Raw genomic sequence first — 19,143 nt, 5'->3', positions numbered from 1 at the left:
ATCTGTCCAATTAGATGCTTTACAAGCCAGTAACAGCTTGTAAACAAACAAAATGAAACCGGAAGTGTCCAAATCTTCATCGCTTCTGTTTTCTGATGTGGCTGAGGGGGAGGAGGTACGGAAGTTGCTCTTACTCTGTCTGGGGACTCTGATCCGAGCAGCTGCTTCTACACCAGGCCTCCCTGGTAGGAAGGGAGAGCCCAATAAAGGTGGCAGGCAGTGGCAGGAGAGGACTGCCTTAAATTGTTACCAAACTCAGGACCCCGCATTCACTATATCCGCTCTCCCCGGACCCCACATTCACTATATCCGCTCTCCCCGGACCCCGCATTCACTATATCAGCTCTCCCCGGACCCCGCATTCACTATATCCGCTCTCCCCGGACCCCACATTCACTATATCAGCTCTCCCCGGACCCCGCATTCACTATATCTGGTCTCCCCGGACCCCACATTCACTATATCCGCTCTCCCCGGACCCCACATTCACTATATCCGCTCTCCCCGGACCCCGCATTCACTATAATCGGGTCTCCCCGGACCCCGCATTCACTATAATCGGGTCTCCCCGGACCCCGCATTCACTATAATCGGGTCTCCCCGGACCCCGCATTCACTATAATCGGGTCTCCCCGGACCCCGCATTCACTATAATCGGGTCTCCCCGGACCCCGCATTCACTATAATCGGGTCTCCCCGGACCCCGCATTCACTATAATCGGGTCTCCCCGGTCCCCGCATTCACTATAATCGGGTCTCCCCGGACCCCGCATTCACTATATCGAGTCTCCCCGGACCCCGCATTCACTATATCTGGTCTCCCCGGACCCCACATTCACTATAATCGGGTCTCCCCGGACCCCGCATTCACTATATCCGCTCTCCCCGGACCCCGCATTCACTATATTCACTCTCCCCGGACCCTGCATTCACTATATCTGCTCTCCCCGGACCCTGCATTCACTATATCTGGTCTCCCGGACCCTGCATTCTCTATATCTGCTCTCCCTGGACCCTGCATTCTCTATATCTGCTCTCCCTGGACCCTGCATTCTCTATATCTGGTCTCCCCGGACCACGCATTCACTATATCTGGTCTCCCCGGACCCCGCATTCACTATATCTGGTCTCCCCGGACCCTGCATTCACTATATCTGGTCTCCCCGGACCACGCATTCACTATATCTGGTCTCCCCGGACCCCGCATTCACTATATCTGCTCTCCCTGGACCCTGCATTCTCTATATCTGGTCTCCCCGGACCACGCATTCACTATATCTGGTCTCCCCGGACCCCGCATTCACTATATCCGCTCTCCCCGAACCCCGCATTCACTATATCCGCTCTCCCCGGACCCCACATTCACTATATCCGCTCTCCCCGGACCCCGCATTCACTATAATCGGGTCTCCCCGGACCCCGCATTCACTATAATCGGGTCTCCCCGGACCCCGCATTCACTATAATCGGGTCTCCCCGGACCCCGCATTCACTATAATCGGGTCTCCCCGGACCCCGCATTCACTATAATCGGGTCTCCCCGGACCCCGCATTCACTATATTCACTCTCCCCGGACCCTGCATTCACTATATCTGCTCTCCCCGGACCCTGCATTCACTATATCTGGTCTCCCGGACCCTGCATTCACTATATCTGGTCTCCCTGGACCCTGCATTCACTATATCTGGTCTCCCGGACCCTGCATTCTCTATATCTGGTCTCCCCGGACCCTGCATTCTCTATATCTGGTCTCCCCGGACCCTGCATTCACTATATCCGCTCTCCCCGGACCCCGCATTCACTATATTCACTCTCCCCGGACCCTGCATTCACTATATCTGCTCTCCCCGGACCCTGCATTCACTATATCTGGTCTCCCGGACCCTGCATTCTCTATATCTGCTCTCCCTGGACCCTGCATTCTCTATATCTGCTCTCCCTGGACCCTGCATTCTCTATATCTGGTCTCCCCGGACCACGCATTCACTATATCTGGTCTCCCCGGACCCCGCATTCACTATATCTGGTCTCCCCGGACCCCGCATTCTCTATATCTGGTCTCCCACAGTACACACAACATGGAAATGCAATTATTTTAGTAAATATAAACTGCTAAATACCTTTTCTCATCAGCAGTATATAGCAGTCTTGTGACTTCTATCAGTGTCCAGTAGAGCACTGGTTAAAGCTTGTGGGAGTTTTCATTCTGCTCTAGGAGGATGCAGGAGGACCCGAGATCTGTCTGGACAGTGCCGATTGGCCCTGTGTGATCACCTGCACTCTCCCAAGAGAAAAAAAAAAACCACATAGCAAACTGAGCATGCACAGAGTGACTCCTAGGGCTCTGTATTATCAGCAGATGGATTGGGGACTGTGGAAGAAAGGGAGGAACAGAGAAGACAGGATCAAACAGCCTCTTTATACAACGTGGAGGATTAATATGGGCAGCACAGTGGCTAAATGGTTAGCACTTCCGCCTGGCAGTACTGGGGTCATCGATTAGAAATCCCAACCATGGCACCACCTGCCTGGAGTTTGCATGTTCTCCCTGTGCCTGTGTGGGTTTCCTCTGGGTACTCCGGTTTCCTCCCACACTCCAAAGACATGCTGGTAGGTTAATTGGCTCCGGTCTAAATTGTCCCTAGTATGTGTATGTATGAATGTGAGTTAGGGACCTTAGATTGTACGCTCCTCGGGGGCGGGGACTGATGTGAATGTACAATATATATGTAAAGTGCTGCGTAAATTGATGGCGCTATACAAGTACCTGAAATAAATGAAAAAATTAACCCCTTAGGTCGCCCAGCGAGAATAACCAGCATGCCTTGCTGCATATACAGACAGATTTTAATATTGTGGGTTTAGTAACACTTTAAGCCGCCGCTACCGACTTGTAAAAAAAAAAAATCAAACAGACAGGAAGTGACAAAGTCCTCGTTGCTTCCGGTTTTCTGATGTCACAGAGTGGGAGGAACAATGGACGTTCCGTTCACTCTGTTTTGGGAATCCGATGCAACTGGTCGCAGTGGTACTTGGCTCCTTAGTGAGGTGGTGAGGAAGGGGAGGGGACACACACCCCCTTCCACCACCTGTAAAAGTGATCTAGTGGTTGTATAAACGCTCAGATCACTTTTACTTTGACAAAAGAATGACCGTGAATGAGCTATAACCGCTCCGTATATTATTTGTACACTTTACACACTGTATCTCACGGAAGTGAGTCCACCCCTCACATTTGTGTCAATATTTGATTCTCTCTTTCCATGTGACAACACTGAAGAAATGACACTTTGCTACAATGTGACGTAGTCAATGTACAGCTTGTATAACATGGAAATTTGCTGTCCCCTCAAAATAACTCAACACACCGCCATTAATGTCTAAGCCGCTGGCAACAAAAGTGAGTCCACCCCTAAGTGACAAGGTCCAGATTGGGCTCAAAGTGTCAATATTTTGTGTGGCCGCCATAATTTTCCAGCATTGGCTTAACCCTCTTGGGCATGTAGGTCACCAGAGCGTCACAGGTTGCCACTGGAGTCCTCTTCCACTCCTCCATGACATCATCATGTAGCTGGTGGATGTTAGAGACCTTGCGCTCCTCCACCTTCCATCTTCCACTCCTCCATGACGTCATCATGTAGCTGGTGGAGGTTAGAGACCTTGCGCTCCTCCACCTTCCGTTTGAGGACACCCCACAGATGCTCAATAGGGTTCAGGTCTGGAGACATGCTTGGCCAGTCCATCACCTTTACCCTCAGCTTCTTTAGCAAGGCAATGGTGGTCTTGGAGGTGTGTTTGGGGTCATTATGTTGGAATACTGCCCTGTGGCCCAGTCTCCGAAGGGAGGGGATCATGCTCTGCTTCCTTAGGTCACAGTACATGTTGGCATTCATGGTTCCCTCAATGAACTGTAGCCCCCCAGTGCCGGCAGCACTCATGCAGCCCCAGACCATGACACTCCCACCACCATGCTTGACTGTAGGGAAGACACACTTGTCTTTGTACTCCTCACCTGGTTGCCGCCACACACGCCTGACACCATCTGAACCCAATCAGGTGATCTTGGTGTCATCAGACCACAGAACGTGGTTCCAGTAATCCATGTCCTTAGTCTGCTTGTCTTCAGCAAACTGTTTGCGGCTTTCTTGGTCATCATCTTTAGAAGAGGCTTCCTTCTGGGACGACAGCAATGCAGACCAATGTGATGCAGTGTGCGGCGTATGGTCTGAGCACTGCCAGGCTGACCCCCCCCCCCCCCCACCCCTACAACCTCTGGAGCAATGCTGGCAGCACTCATACGTCTATTTCCCAAAGACAACCTCTGGATATGACGCTGAGCACAAGCACTCAACCTCTTTGGTGGACCATGGCGCGGCCTGTTCTGAGGGGAACCTGTCCTGTTACACCGCTGTATGGTCTTGGCCACCGTGCTGTAGCTCAGTTTCAGGGTCTCGGCAATCTTCTTATAGCCTCGGCCATCTTTATGTGGAGCAACAATTCTTTTTTTCAGATCCTCAGAGTTCTTTGCCATGAGGTGCCATGTTGAACTTCCAGTGATCAGTATGAGAGAGTGAGAGCGATAACACCAAATGTAACCCACCTGCTCCCCATTCACACCTGAGACCTTGTAATACTAACGAGTCACATGACACCGGGGAGGGAAAATGGCTAATTGGGTCCAATTTGGACCTTGTCACTTAGGGGTGGACTCACTTTTGTTGCAAGTGGTTTAGACATGAATGGCGGTGTGTTGAGTTATTTTGAGGGGACAGCAAATTTCCATGTTATACAAGCTGTACACGGACTACGTCACATTGTAGCAAAGTGTCGTTTCTTCAGTGTTGTCACATGAAAAGATAGAATACAATATTGACAAAAATGTGAGGGGGGGGGGGTGGACTCACTTCTGGGAGATACTGTAATTAATATATACAGTCATGGCCGAAATTGTTGGCACCCTTGATATTTCTCCAGGAAATCATGTATTTCTCACGAAACGTATTGCATTAACACATGTTTTGCTATACACATGTTTATTCCCTTTGTGTGTATTGGGACAAAACAAAAAAAGGGAGGAAAGAAAGCAAATTCGACATAATGTCACACAAACCTCCAAAAATGGGCTGGACAAAAGTATTGGCACCCTTTCACAACTGCGGATAAATAAGAATGTTACAAGCATGTGATGCTCCTGTAAACTCACCTGGGGCAAGTAACAGGTGTGGGCAATATAGAAATCACACCTGAAAGCAGATAAAAAGGAGAGACGTTCACTTAACCTTTGCATTGTGTGTCTGTCTGTGCCACACTAAGCATGGACAACAGAAAGAGGAGACGAGAACTGTCTGAGGACCTGAGAACCAAAATTGTGGCAAAATATCAACAATCTCAAGGTTACAAGTCCATCTCCAGAGAACTAGATTTGCCTTTGTCCACAGTGCGCAACATTATCAAGAAGTTTGCAACCCATGGCACTGTAGCTAATCTCCCTGGTCGTGGACGGATGAGGAAAATTGATGAAAGATTGCAACGCAGAATAGTCCGGATGGTGGATAAGCAGCCCCAAACATGTTCCAAAGACATTCAAGCTGTCCTGCAGGCTCAGGGAGCATCAGTGTCAGCGCGAACTATCCGTCGACATTTAAATGAAATGAAACGCTATGGCAGGAGACCCAGGAGGACCCCACTGCTGACACAGAGACATAAAAAAGCAAGACTACAGTTTGCCAAAATGTACTTGAGTAAGCCAAAAGCCTTCTGGGAAAACGTCTTGTGGACAGATGAGACCAAGATAGAGCTTTTCGGTAAAGCACATCATTCTACTGTTTACCGAAAACGGAATGAGGCCTACAAAGAACAAAACACAGTACCTACGGTAAAATATGGTGGAGGTTCAATGATGTTTTGGGGTTGTTTTGCTGCCTCTGGCACTGGGTGCCTTGACTGTGTGCAAGGCATCATGAAATCTGAGGATTACCAAAGGATTTTGGGTCGCACTGTAGGGCCCAGTGTCAGAAAGCTGGGTTTGCGTCCAAGATCCTGGGTCTTCCAGCAGGACAATGACCCCAAACATACGTCAAAAAGCACTCAGAAATGGATGGCAAAGAAGCGCTGGAGAGTTCTGAAGTGGCCAGCAATGAGCCCAGATCTAAATCCCATTGAACACCTGTGGAGAGATCTTAAAATTGCTGTTGGGAAAAGGTGTCCTTCCAATAAGAGAGACCTGGAGCTGTTTGCAAAGGAAGAGTGGTCCAAAATTCCGGGTGAGAGGTGTCAGAAGCTTATTGATGGTTATAGGAAGCGACTGATTTCAGTTATGTTTTCCAAAGGGTGTGCAACCAAATATTAAGTTAAGGGTGCCAATACTTTTGTCCAGCCCATTTTTGGGGTTTTGTGTGACATTATGTCATATTTGCTTTTCTGCCTCTGTTTTATATTTGTTCCAATACATACAAAGGGAATAAACATGTGTATAGCAAAACATGTGTTAATGCAATACCTTTTTTGTGTGAAATACTTGATTTTCAGGAAAAATATCAAGGGTGCCAACAATTTCGGCCATGACTGTATATATATATATATATATATATATATATATATATATATATATATATATATATATATATATATATATATATATATATATATATATATATATATATGCGCATACATACATACACACACACATGAGAAGCAGTTAAACACCCATAAAAGTAAGAACAGATTTATGAGGACATGCAAAGTACCCTTACCAGGGAAGAATCCCGGTGAAAATTTGTGCAGGGACACGGTCATGACTTTAGAGGTGAAACTGAATGCATCTTCAACTCCTGAAAATTAAAAAAAAAAAACAAAACCCCTATTAGTGCTTCCACCCTAAACATGGCTCCTGCGTTATACTGAATGGCACCTTCTCCAACTACCACTATGTCCTACAGCACCGGGTCACTGAGCAGGTTCAGATTCCATAGAGTATTCCCCTCTGTTGGGGTCCCTCAAGGCTCCGTCCTCGGGCCCCTTCTCTTCTCCATCTATACCTCTTCCCTACACTCTCACGGCTTCAACTACCACCTCTATGCCAACGACACGCAAATCTCTCTACCCCTCGCCTCACCCCTTCAGTCTCCGCCCGAATCACAAGCCTACTGAGCGACATATCAGCTTGGATGTCACTCTACTTCCTCAAATTAAATCTTTCCAAAACCGAGCTCCTAGTTTTCCCCCCAGCCCACGCCCCCCCGCCCCAACCTCTCCATCACGACCAACAACGCCACCATCAGTCCCACCCCGCAAGCCAAAGTCCTAGGTGTCATCCTAGACTCCAATCTGTCTTTCCAGCCCCAGGTCCAATCACTGACAAATTCATGCAGACTCCGCCTCCGCAACATCTCCAAAATCCGCACGTTCCTAACCCCAGAAACCACTAAACAGCTCATCCCCTCCCTCATCATATCACGACTTGACAACTGCAACTCCCTCCTCACCAGCCTGCCTCATCGCAGGCTATCCCCGCTCCAGTCTATCCCGAATTCTGTGGCCAGACTCATCCACCTTACTAACCGCTCCGTATCTGCCACCCCCCTCTGCCAATCCCTCCATTGGCCTCCACCCCTCTCTGCCAATCCCTCCATTGGCCTCCACTCAGTGTCCTCCACCCCTCTCTGCCAATCCCTCCACTGGCCTCCACTCAGTGTCCTCCACCCCTCTCTGCCAATCCCTCCACTGGCCTCCACTCAGTGTCCTCCACCCCTCTCTGCCAATCCCTCCACTGGCCTCCACTGAGTGTCCTCCACCCCCCTCTGCCAATCCCTCCATTGACCTCCACTCAGTGTTCTCCACCCCTCTCTGCCAACCCCTCCATTGGCCTCCACTGAGTGTCCTCCACCCCCCTCTGCCAATCCCTCCACTGACCTCCATTCAATGTCCTCCACCCCCCTCTGCCAATCCCTCCACTGGCTTCCGATTGCCCAACGGATAAAATTCAGATTACTAACATTGACGTACAAAGCTGTCCATAACACTTCCCCAAACTACATCACCGACCTAATATCCATCTACCACCCAAAACACACTCTCCGCTCCTCACAAGACCTCCTTCTCTCTAGTTCCCTGGTCTCCTCCTCCCATGCCCGTCTCCAGGATTTCTCCAGGGCTTCCCCCATCCTCTGGAACTCACTACCCCAATCCATCAGACTGTCACCTACCCTCCTCACCTTTTGGCGCACCCTGAAAATCCATCTCTTGAGGGAAGCCTACCCTACGCTCACCTAATTGCCGATCACCTCCGCTCTTCCCACCACTCCATCCCCCACAGCCATTTCCTCCTGTACCACTATCCCCTCCCTCCTAGATTGTAAGCTCCAAGGAGCAGGGCCCTCGATCCCTTCGTGTATTGAATCGTATTGTTACTGTACTGTCTCGTGTATTGTCTCCCATTATAATGTACAGCGCTGAGCAAACCGCTGGCGCTATATACTGTATAATAATAATAAAAGAAGAAGGACACCGTGCAGCATCTGCAATCCTTCCAGTATGGATGCCCTGATACTGCGCCCTCCTGTTGGACTGATATGGTCGCTTCTGTCATAAAAACCCGCCTGCCAGCAATACGAGTTCAACCAGATTTGAAAAATATAGTCAGTTGGCTGAAAATAAAGATCCCTACCCTTGTATAAAGTGTTACAGATTTATCTTCAAGAAAGATGACCCAGATTTACGGAGCATGAAGATGGACCATTGATCTTTGTTGATCTATGTCAGGGGTCTCCCAACTCTTTAAACAAAGGGCCAGTTTATTGACCTTCAGACTTAGGGGAGGCTAGACGGTGGCCATTGGGAATAGAAAAGGTCCAGACGTCAGTGGGAATAAACAATGCCTTGCTCGTGTCAGTGGGAGGAATAGCGCTCCATTATTGGTGTCATTGGGCCCCACTGTTGGTGTCATTGGGATGAATTGTGTCCCAACCTTGGTGTCATTGTGCCCCATTGTTGGTGTCATTGGAATGAAGTGTGCCCCATCGTTGGTGTCAGTGGGAGGAATAGCAGCCTATCATTGGTGTTATTGTGCCCCATTGTTGGTGTCATTGGGATGAATTGTGCCCCAACATTGGTGTCATTGAGCCCCATCATTTGTGTCAGTGGGAGGACTAGTGCCCCATCATTGGTGTCATTGTGTCCCATGATTTGTGTCAGTGGGAGGAATAGTGCCCCATCGTTGGTGTCAGTGGGCCCCCTTGTTGGTGTCATTGGGATGAATTGTGCCCCAACATTGGTGTCATTGTGCCCCATCATTTGTGTCAGTGAGAGGAATAGCACCCTATCGGTGTCAGTGGGCCCCCTTGTTGGTGTCATTGGGATGAATTGTGCCCCATTGTTGGTGTCAGTGGGAGAAATAGCATCCTATCATTTTTGTTATTGTGCCCCATCGTTGGTGTCATTGGGATGAATTGTGCCCCAACATTGGTGTCATTGTGCCCCATTGTTGGTGTCAGTGGGAGGAATAGTGCCCCATCATTGGTGTCATTGTGTCCCATCATTTGTGTCAGTGGGAGCAATAGTGCCCCATCGTTGGTGTCAGTGGGCCCCCTTGTTGGTGTCATTGGGATGAATTGTACCCCATTGTTGGTGTCAGTGGGAGGAATAGCACCCTATCATTGGTGTCAGTGGGCCCAATTGTTGGTGTCATTGGGATGAATTGTGCCCCATTGTTGGTGTCAGTGGGAGGAATAGCACCCTATCATTGGTGTCAGTGGGCCCAATTGTTGGTGTCATTGGGAGAAATAGCATCCTATCATTTTTGTTATTGTGCCCCATCGTTGGTGTCATTGGGATGAATTGTGCCCCAACATTGGTGTCATTGTGCCCCATTGTTGGTGTCAGTGGGAGGAATAGTGCCCCATCATTGGTGTCATTGTGTCCCATCATTTGTGTCAGTGGGAGCAATAGTGCCCCATCGTTGGTGTCAGTGGGCCCCCTTGTTGGTGTCATTGGGATGAATTGTACCCCATTGTTGGTGTCAGTGGGAGGAATAGCACCCTATCATTGGTGTCAGTGGGCCCAATTGTTGGTGTCATTGGGATGAATTGTGCCCCAACATTGGTATCATTGTGCCCAGGGGCGGACTGACAACTCATAGGGCCCCCGGGCAATAGGCGATCATGGGGCCCCTGTGTCCTTGCCCAAACTCAAAAAAGCCTATGAAAAAAGGTACCAGGGGCATCTCATGGGGCCCCCTACTGACCTTGGGCCGTCGGGCAGTGCCCGAGTTTCCAAATGGTCAGTCCGCCCCTGATTGTGCCCCATTGTTGGTGTCAGTGGGAGGAATAGTGCCCCATAATTGGTGTCACTGGGCCCAATTATTGGTGTCATTGGGAACAATTGTCCATTGGTGTCAGTGGGGATGATTTCTCATTATTGGTATCAGTGGAAGAAAACAGTGCCCCAAGGGCCGGACAAAAGCAAGCAAAGGTCGCAGTTTGGAGACCACTGTTCTATATCGTCACTCATCACCAAGGATATGCTCCACTTAGACAAACATACCGCGTGTCTATTTTGTTCTACTTACCGTCTCCATGATGTAAATCCAGATCTATATACAAGACTCTTTCATATTTCTGTCGCAGTTTCAGAATCCCCAATACTGCATCATTAAGGTAACAAAATCCAGAAGCTTCATCTCTAAACAGGAAGAAAAATTTAAAATGAACTTTCAATGTTCTAATGACACAATATAAAATATATAAGGACTCCCATATTGTCTGTCTATTGGCTTCTGCGATGTCTAAATCTGCTTCGTATTTTCACTAAATTGGTGGTACAGTAAAGAAAGGAGGGAGTAGTGCTGCAAAATGACAGTACTCAGCTGTACATTATATCCTCCACACTGCCCACCTGTATACAATGTGCTGTACATTATATCCTCCACACTGCCCATCTGTATACAATGTGCTGTACATTATATCCTCCACACTGCCCATCTGTATACAATGTGCTGTACATTAAATACTCCACACTGCCCACCTGTATACAATGTGCTGTACATGACATGCTCCACACTGCTTATCTGTATACAATGTGCTGTACATTATATCCTCCACACTGCCCATCTGTATACAATGTGCTGTACATTATATCCTCCACACTGGCCATCTGTATACAATGTGCTGTACATTACATACTCCACACTGCCCATCTGTATACAATGTGCTGTACATTATATCCTCCACACTGCCCATCTGTATACAATGTGCTGTACATTATATACTCTTTACCTCCCAGCTATATACAATGTGCTGTACATGACATGCTCCACACTGCCCACCTGTATACAATGTGCTGTACATTATATCCTCCACGCTGCCCAGTTGTATACAATATGCTGCACATGACATACTCCACACTGCCCAACTGTATACAATGTGCTGTACATTATATACTCCACACTGCCCAACTGTATACAATGTGCTGTACATTATATACTCCACACTGCCCAACTGTATACAATGTGCAGTCCATCATATACTCCACACTGCCCATCTGTATACAATGTGCTGTACATTATACCCTCTACATTGCCCAGCAGATTACAATGTGATGTAAATCATATATTCTATACCTCCCATCTGTATACAATGTGCTGTACATTATATCCTCTACATTGTGGAGAAGAACCACAAGGCATAGCAGGGGAACAGGAGATCCACACGCCCAGAAGGGTTGGTATCTGACCGATCTTCTCTGGGTGATTTCCCGCCACTATGGTAGGTATGGGCAGCACAAGCAGCAGGAGAGGTAGCCAGGGTTCCCTTTACAGGGGAGCTCTGTACATTGAGTTTTCATTTTAGTCACAGAGATGGTGTTGAAATGTTACGAAAATGAAATTTCGCATGGGAACAGCAATACCAGCGACCTCCTACCAATAACAAATATAGTCCGGTTGAATTTACCCAGAGATCCCACAATGCCTACTTCTTAGCATGGTGCCACCCTCCTGGCCAGTTAATAGCAATACGAGCTTTGCCTTCCATTAGCTGTTCAACTGCAGTTAACGTGGCTCCTCCCACAGCAGCTGCATAATCATAGATACCTTCAGTGATGGGGCAGTCGTAGCCTGCAAACAACAAAACGTTACCACAGTCAAAATGTAATCGTATATAAAGAGCTCAAGCTATACACAGACATCTTTCATCAAAGCCTGGCTGAAGTCTCACACCGCTTTATGTCTTCATAGCACACCCCAGTGTTACTTTCTGCCATCCCACTGCAGCACTCCGTTATAGCAGAGCTGAGTAACAGCCACACCTCCAAAACAAGCATCCCCCTCACTGCAGCACTCTGTTATAGCAGAGCTGAGTAAGAGCCACACCTCCAAAACAAGCATCCCCCTCACTGCAGCACTCGGTTATAGCAGAGCTGAGTAACAGCCACACCTCCAAAACAAGCATCCCCCTCATTGCAGCACTCTGTTATAGCAGAGCTGAGTAAGAGCCAAACCTCCAAAACAAGCATCCCCCTCATTGCAGCACTCTGTTATAGCAGAGCTGAGTAAGAGCCAAACCTCCAAAACAAGCATCCCCCTCACTGCAGCACTCTGTTATAGCAGAGCTGAGTAAGAGCCAAACCTCCAAAACAAGCATCTCCCTCACTGCAGCACTCTGCTCTGGCAGAGCTGACTAACAGCCACACCCCCAGGGCACAAGTCTCCCCCACTGATGTGACAAAGCTGAGTAATAGCTACACCCCCAGGGCACAAGTGTCCCCCCACTGCAGCACTCTGTTCTAGCAAAGCTGAGTAACAGCCGCGCCCCTCATCACAAGTATCCACCCACTGCAGTACATTGTTGTGGCAAAGCTGAGTAACAGCCACGCCCCTCTTCACAAGTATCCACCCACTGCAGTACACTGTTGTGGCACAGCTGAGTAACAGCCACACACCCAGGGCACAAGTGTCCTATCACTGCAGCACTTTGTTCTAGCAGAGCTGAGTAAAAGCCACACCCCTCTGCACAAGTATCCTCCCACTGCAGCACTCTACTCTGGCAGAGCTGAGTAACAGCCACACCCCCAGGGAACAAGTGGCCTCACACAGACTTAAATGGCAAAGAAAGAGTGGGGGTGAAATAGTGTGCTTGGTGCCAACAGCAAAAAAAAGAACAACAATACAGTATTGGTTTGAAACTGAGCTGCAAAGTTAATGATGGGGGGGTGAGCTGCTGGGTTACTGTGGAGGCAGGGTGAGCTCCCGGGGAAGGGGGAGGCAGGGTGCGCTGCCGGGGAAGGGAGAGGCAGGGTGAGCTGCCGGGGAAGGGGGAGGTAGGGTGAGCTGCCGGGGAAGGGGAAGGCAGGGTGAGCTGCTGGGTCACTGCCGAGGAAAGGGGAGGCAGGGTGAGCTGCTGGGTCACTGCCAGGGAAAGGGGAGGCAGGGTGAGCTGCTGGGTCACTGCCAGGGAAAGGGGAGGCAGGGTGAGCTGCTGGGTCACTGCCAGGGAAAGGGGAGGCAGGGTGAGCTGCTGGGTCACTGCCTGGGAAAGGGGAGGCAGGGTGAGCTGCTGGGTCACTGCCTGGGAAAGGGGAGGCAGGGTGAGCTGCTGGGTCACTGCCTGGGAAAGGGGAGGCAGGGTGAGCTGCTGGGTCACTGCCTGGGAAAGGGGAGGCAGGGTGAGCTGCTGGGTCACTGCCTGGGAAAGGGGAGGCAGGGTGAGCTGCTGGGTCACTGCCTGGGAAAGGGGAGGCAGGGTGAGCTGCTGGGTCACTGCCTGGGAAAGGGGAGGCAGGGTGAGCTGCTGGGTCACTGCCTGGGAAAGGGGAGGCAGGGTGAGCTGCTGGGTCACTGCCTGGGAAAGGGGAGGCAGGGTGAGCTGCTGGGTCACTGCCTGGGAAAGGGGAGGCAGGGTGAGCTGCTGGGTCACTGCCTGGGAAAGGGGAGGCAGGGTGAGCTGCTGGGTCACTGCCTGGGAAAGGGGAGGCAGGGTGAGCTGCTGGGTCACTGCCTGGGAAAGGGGAGGCAGGGTGAGCTGCTGGGTCACTGCCTGGGAAAGGGGAGGCAGGGTGAGCTGCTGGGTCACTGCCTGGGAAAGGGGAGGCAGGGTGAGCTGCTGGGTCACTGCCTGGGAAAGGGGAGGCAGGGTGAGCTGCTGGGTCACTGCCTGGGAAAGGGGAGGCAGGGTGAGCTGCTGGGTCACTGCCTGGGAAAGGGGAGGCAGGGTGAGCTGCTGGGTCACTGCCTGGGAAAGGGGAGGCAGGGTGAGCTGCTGGGTCACTGCCTGGGAAAGGGGAGGCAGGGTGAGCTGCTGGGTCACTGCCTGGGAAAGGGGAGGCAGGGTGAGCTGCTGGGTCACTGCCTGGGAAAGGGGAGGCAGGGTGAGCTGCTGGGTCACTGCCTGGGAAAGGGGAGGCAGGGTGAGCTGCTGGGTCACTGCCTGGGAAAGGGGAGGCAGGGTGAGCTGCTGGGTCACTGCCTGGGAAAGGGGAGGCAGGGTGAGCTGCTGGGTCACTGCCTGGGAAAGGGGAGGCAGGGTGAGCTGCTGGGTCACTGCCTGGGAAAGGGGAGGCAGGGTGAGCTGCTGGGTCACTGCCTGGGAAAGGGGAGGCAGGGTGAGCTGCTGGGTCACTGCCTGGGAAAGGGGAGGCAGGGTGAGCTGCTGGGTCACTGCCTGGGAAAGGGGAGGCAGGGTGAGCTGCTGGGTCACTGCCTGGGAAAGGGGAGGCAGGGTGAGCTGCTGGGTCACTGCCTGGGAAAGGGGAGGCAGGGTGAGCTGCTGGGTCACTGCCTGGGAAAGGGGAGGCAGGGTGAGCTGCTGGGTCACTGCCTGGGAAAGGGGAGGCAGGGTGAGCTGCTGGGTCACTGCCTGGGAAAGGGGAGGCAGGGTGAGCTGCTGGGTCACTGCCTGGGAAAGGGGAGGCAGGGTGAGCTGCTGGGTCACTGCCTGGGAAAGGGGAGGCAGGGTGAGCTGCTGGGTCACTGCCTGGGAAAGGGGAGGCAGGGTGAGCTGCTGGGTCACTGCCTGGGAAAGGGGAGGCAGGGTAAGCTGCTGAGTCACTGCCAGGGAAAGGGGAGGCAGGGTAAGCTGCTGAGTCACTGCCAGGGAAAGGGGAGGCAGGGTGAGCTGCTGAGTCACTGCCAGGGAAAGGGGAGGCAGGGTAAGCTGCTGGGTCACTGCCAGGGAAAGGGGAGGCAGGGTAAGCTGCTGGGTCACTGCCGGGGAAAGAGGAGGCAGGGTAAGCTGCTGGGTCACTGCCGGGGAAAGAGGAGGCAGGGTAAGCTGCTGGGTCACTGCCGGGGAAAGAGGAGGCAGGGTAAGCTGCTGGGTCACTGCCGAGGGAAGGGGGAGGCAGGGTGAGCTGTTCGGTCAATGCCGGGGAAGGTAGGGAACAACTGAGATGATGCAGAGTCACTGCTGGGAGGGGGAAACATGGGTTCCGGAGCTGTTAAAGCACAGCTGCATGAAAGGGGCAGCAGAAGCTGAGCAGAGAATGCAAAGCTGCTACTGCACAAATGAAAAACAAAAACAGCCTCAGTGCTTGTGCTGTAAATATTAGGATAAATTGCTCCGCAGTGTCGGCAGCTACAGAGGTCAGTCAGGATTTGTTATGGATATGTAAATACTTACATGTCCCCAGCCTGGCCAAAGGTTCACAAAGTAAACATAAAATAATGCGACGCTGCTTCCAATACACACCGTGTATCCAACAATGCTTACCAAGGCCATATTCAAGAGTCTCCGGATCATCGTTATCCCCTTCTTCGCTGACCTTGCGAAGGTGCTCCAAATAGGCATCGGTGTGGAATGTCGCCATTTCCTCCATGGTGGCAACTCGAGGCTTTACAACCCTGTAAGAGCAACAGGATGATTTCTACGTGTTATGACACAACGCCACACAAGAAGTCTGGATTTGAAAAAAAAAAAAAAAAAAAAAAAAAGTTTAAAACTAAAAAAGGACAACACGCCTCTGTTAAAGTTATTACACGGGAAGAAACGTCCTTAACCCTTTCCTGCCCATCTCTGGTATCCCTGACCGCCAGGGGCCAATAATGATCAGCTGACCACGTGACCGCTGTTCACCACTTTTCAGAAAAGGTGTACACTGTAAAACAAGGGTGCCAAACTGGCGGCCCTCCAGCTGTGGAGAAACTACAAGTCCCATCATGCCTCTGGCCTTTGGAAGTCATGCTTGTCACTGTCAGCCTTGCAATGCCTCATGGGACTTGTAGTTTGGCAACAACCGGAGGGCCGCCAGTTTGACACCCTTCCTCTTGGCCTGAATAGTTTGTATTGATCCTTGCACCAATAATTACATTGTCTCAGCTGTCAAAGCGCTAAAGGTTGTTAGAAGCAAAATTAACCACTTCCTGACCTGCCGTTGCATATAAACGGCCGGACGGTGGCAGTGCAGGGTCAGGTGACCGTTTATAAACGGCCTCCCCGCACCCTGCTTGTGTGCGCTCCCTGGGAGCGCGCAGCACCGCGATCCGGTGCCCGCTGTGTCCTCCGGACACAGTGAAACACCGATCGTCGGATGGGACCTCTGTACGAGGTCCCGATCATGTGATCACTGATTGGCCAATCAGTGATCACATGCAAAGTAGTAAGCAAGATGTCACTTGTGACATCATTGCTTACTACGTGTGAAATCTGTGAATGATCACAGAGGTCACATGGTACAGGGCTATTCACAACAGGCTTGTACCATGTGACAAGCTGTGACCAATCACAGCTCACTCAGTACTTCTCAATGAGTGCAAGAATGCACACAGAGAGAAAGAGAAATGATTGCTTTTACATCCTATATGGGTGTAAAAGCAATGTGTAAAAAAAAAAAAAATCTTCATCACCCCCACAAGTAGTACAGTGTCACCATGGTGACACTGTACTGCTAGGGTGACAGTATGTAAAAAAAATAAATAAAAAATAATATAAAAAAATAAAATAAAAATATAAAAAAAAATGTTTAAAAATTATAATTTTTGGTTATAAACTAATTTGGATTTTTTTTTTTACTAAAAAGATAATGGAATAAATTTTGGCAAAGATTTTTGATGAAATATTATTTATTTGCAAAATTTTATAAAAAAAAACACTTTTTTTCAAAATTTTTGGACTTTTTCATTTACATAGCAAAAAAAATAAACATCCCAGCGGTGAATAAATACCACCAAAATAAAGCTTTATCTGTCTCAAAAAAATGGTAAAAAATTCATTTGGGTACAGTGTTGCATGACCGCGCAATTGTCATTCAAAGTGTGATAGAGCTGAAAGCTGAAATTGGCCTGGGCAGGAAGGGGGTAAAAGTGTCCGGACTGGAAGGGGTTAAAGAAGAACTAAAAGGCTAAAAAAAAAAAAAAAATTGCGATAACATCTTCAACCCAGCATCTTGATTGGCTGACATGGATGACATTACTCCTGTGCATGCGCAGGGATGCAGTCCATGAGCAGCTCAATATGCATTCTACAGGGGATTGTGAAGAGGCAGGTGAAGTGTATTTTAATGCAGAAGAGACCTGCAACTTTACTTCTGCTGTACCCGCTTTAGAGCGCCCCCTAGCAGAAATACTGCTACAGGGCGGCATGGGTGCGCAAAATCACACACACACACATATATGTGATTCTACATTTCCAGGTAGGGGGTGTGCGCCCTGACTGCGCCGCCATTCGTGGCCTCAGCTGCAGGGGAGGACTGACCATTTGAGCACTCGGGCACTGCCCGAGGGCCCGGAGTCAGTAGGGGGCCCCATGAGATGCCCCTGGTACCTTTCATTGGCTTTTTTGAGTGTGGGCGAGGACACAGGGGATCCATGATCCCCTACTGCCCAGGGGCCCCATGAGCTGTCAGTCCTCCCCTGCTCAGCTGTCAATCACTGGGTCTCGGCACGGTGATAATTCACCAACGCCACGTGATTGCCGAGCATCTCTGACAGGGTGGGGGGCCTGGGGGAGAACTGTTTGTAAACAAAACAAAACAGTTCTCTCCCCTGTCAGCTCCTGCACACTGCTTTGCATGCAAAGAGCCATGCAAAGCAGTGTGCGTAGAGTGAAGCACAAACAGCACACAGTTGTAAAGGGCACACAGTTAACCCTTTGATTTTTTTTATTTCAGGTACTTATATATCGCCATCAATTTATGCAGCGCTTTACATATATATTGTACATTCACATCAGTCCCTAACCCTCAAGGGGCGTACAATCTAAGGTCTCTAACTCACATTCATATACATGGGCCAATTTAGACAGGATCCAATTAACCTACCAGCATGTCTTTTGCTAGTGGGAGGAAACCGGAGTTCCCGGAGGAAACCCACGCAGGCACAGGGAGAACATGCAAACTCTAGGCAGATGGTGCTGTGGTTGGGATTCGAACCAACGACCCTAGTACTGCCAGGCAGAAGTGCTAACCATTTAGCCACTGTGCTGCCCGCCCCAGATGTTAACCCCTTCCTGCCCAGTGCCATTAGTACAGTGTCAGTGCTTTTTATTAGCACTGATCACTGTATCGGTGTTACTGGGGATGTCAGTGACACCAAGTCAGTCCCCCCCCCGAACGCATATGTGATCAAATACCACCGAAAGAGAGCTCTATTCGTGGGAGAAAAAGGACATAAATTTCATTTGGGTGCAGCGTTGGAATGACCGCGCAATTGTCAGTTAAAGTGACGCAGCGCCGTAACGCAACAAATCGCCTGGCCAGGAAGGGGTGGGGGGGGGGGGAATCCTCAGGAGGGCGAGGCGTTCAGTGGAGTCCCTCCGCCAACTCACCTCATGTGACTGAGGAGTCCATAAGCTTCTATCAGGGAGTGCACCATACTAGCCTGGAACACACAAGAGGCATTATTATACAATAATGTCCCCTCATTTCCTATAATGCCCCGCCCTCGTCCCCCATTTCCTGTATTATACTTCCCCCTCCTCCCCCAATTCCTGTACTGCCCAACACCTCATCCCCCCAATTTCTGTACTGTCCCCTCATTTCCTGTACTGCCCACAACCTCTTCATCCAATTTCCTGTACTGTCCCACCCTCATCCCCCATTTCCTATACTGCCCTCCCCTCACTTCCTGTACTGTCCCCCCATTTCCTATACTGTTACCCCCCTTCTTCCCCCACCATTTCCTGTAGTGCCCGCGTCCTAGCGCCCACCCATCGCCTGTA

General features: G+C 50.2%; 1 protein-coding gene across 2 annotated transcripts in view; it reads right to left on the bottom strand.

Moving 5' to 3' along the window:
• Positions 1 to 18,868, bottom strand: part of HDAC8 (histone deacetylase 8) — a 41,618-nt gene extending 22,750 nt beyond the window's left edge. For both annotated transcript variants that reach the window (XM_089667378.1, XM_089667379.1), the window contains exons 1-5: positions 18,751 to 18,868; positions 15,700 to 15,830; positions 11,969 to 12,110; positions 10,566 to 10,678; positions 6,754 to 6,831 (exon numbers count right to left, since the gene is read on the bottom strand). In XM_089667378.1, coding sequence (XP_089523504.1) covers positions 6,754 to 6,831; positions 10,566 to 10,678; positions 11,969 to 12,110; positions 15,700 to 15,830; positions 18,751 to 18,797 — 511 coding nt within the window. In that variant the 5' untranslated portion in view covers positions 18,798 to 18,868. The remainder of the gene's footprint in view (positions 1 to 6,753; positions 6,832 to 10,565; positions 10,679 to 11,968; positions 12,111 to 15,699; positions 15,831 to 18,750) is intronic.
• Between the last annotated feature and the right edge of the window lie 275 nt (positions 18,869 to 19,143).

This window comes from Staurois parvus, unplaced genomic scaffold, assembly GCF_062004578.1.
Source record: "Staurois parvus isolate SC_StPar_1 unplaced genomic scaffold, SC_StPar_1.0 ptg003228l, whole genome shotgun sequence".
Classification (NCBI taxonomy): domain Eukaryota; kingdom Metazoa; phylum Chordata; class Amphibia; order Anura; family Ranidae; genus Staurois; species Staurois parvus.
The sequence above is the reverse complement of the archived record's forward strand: the minus strand, read 5'-3'. Positions and strand labels throughout refer to the sequence as shown.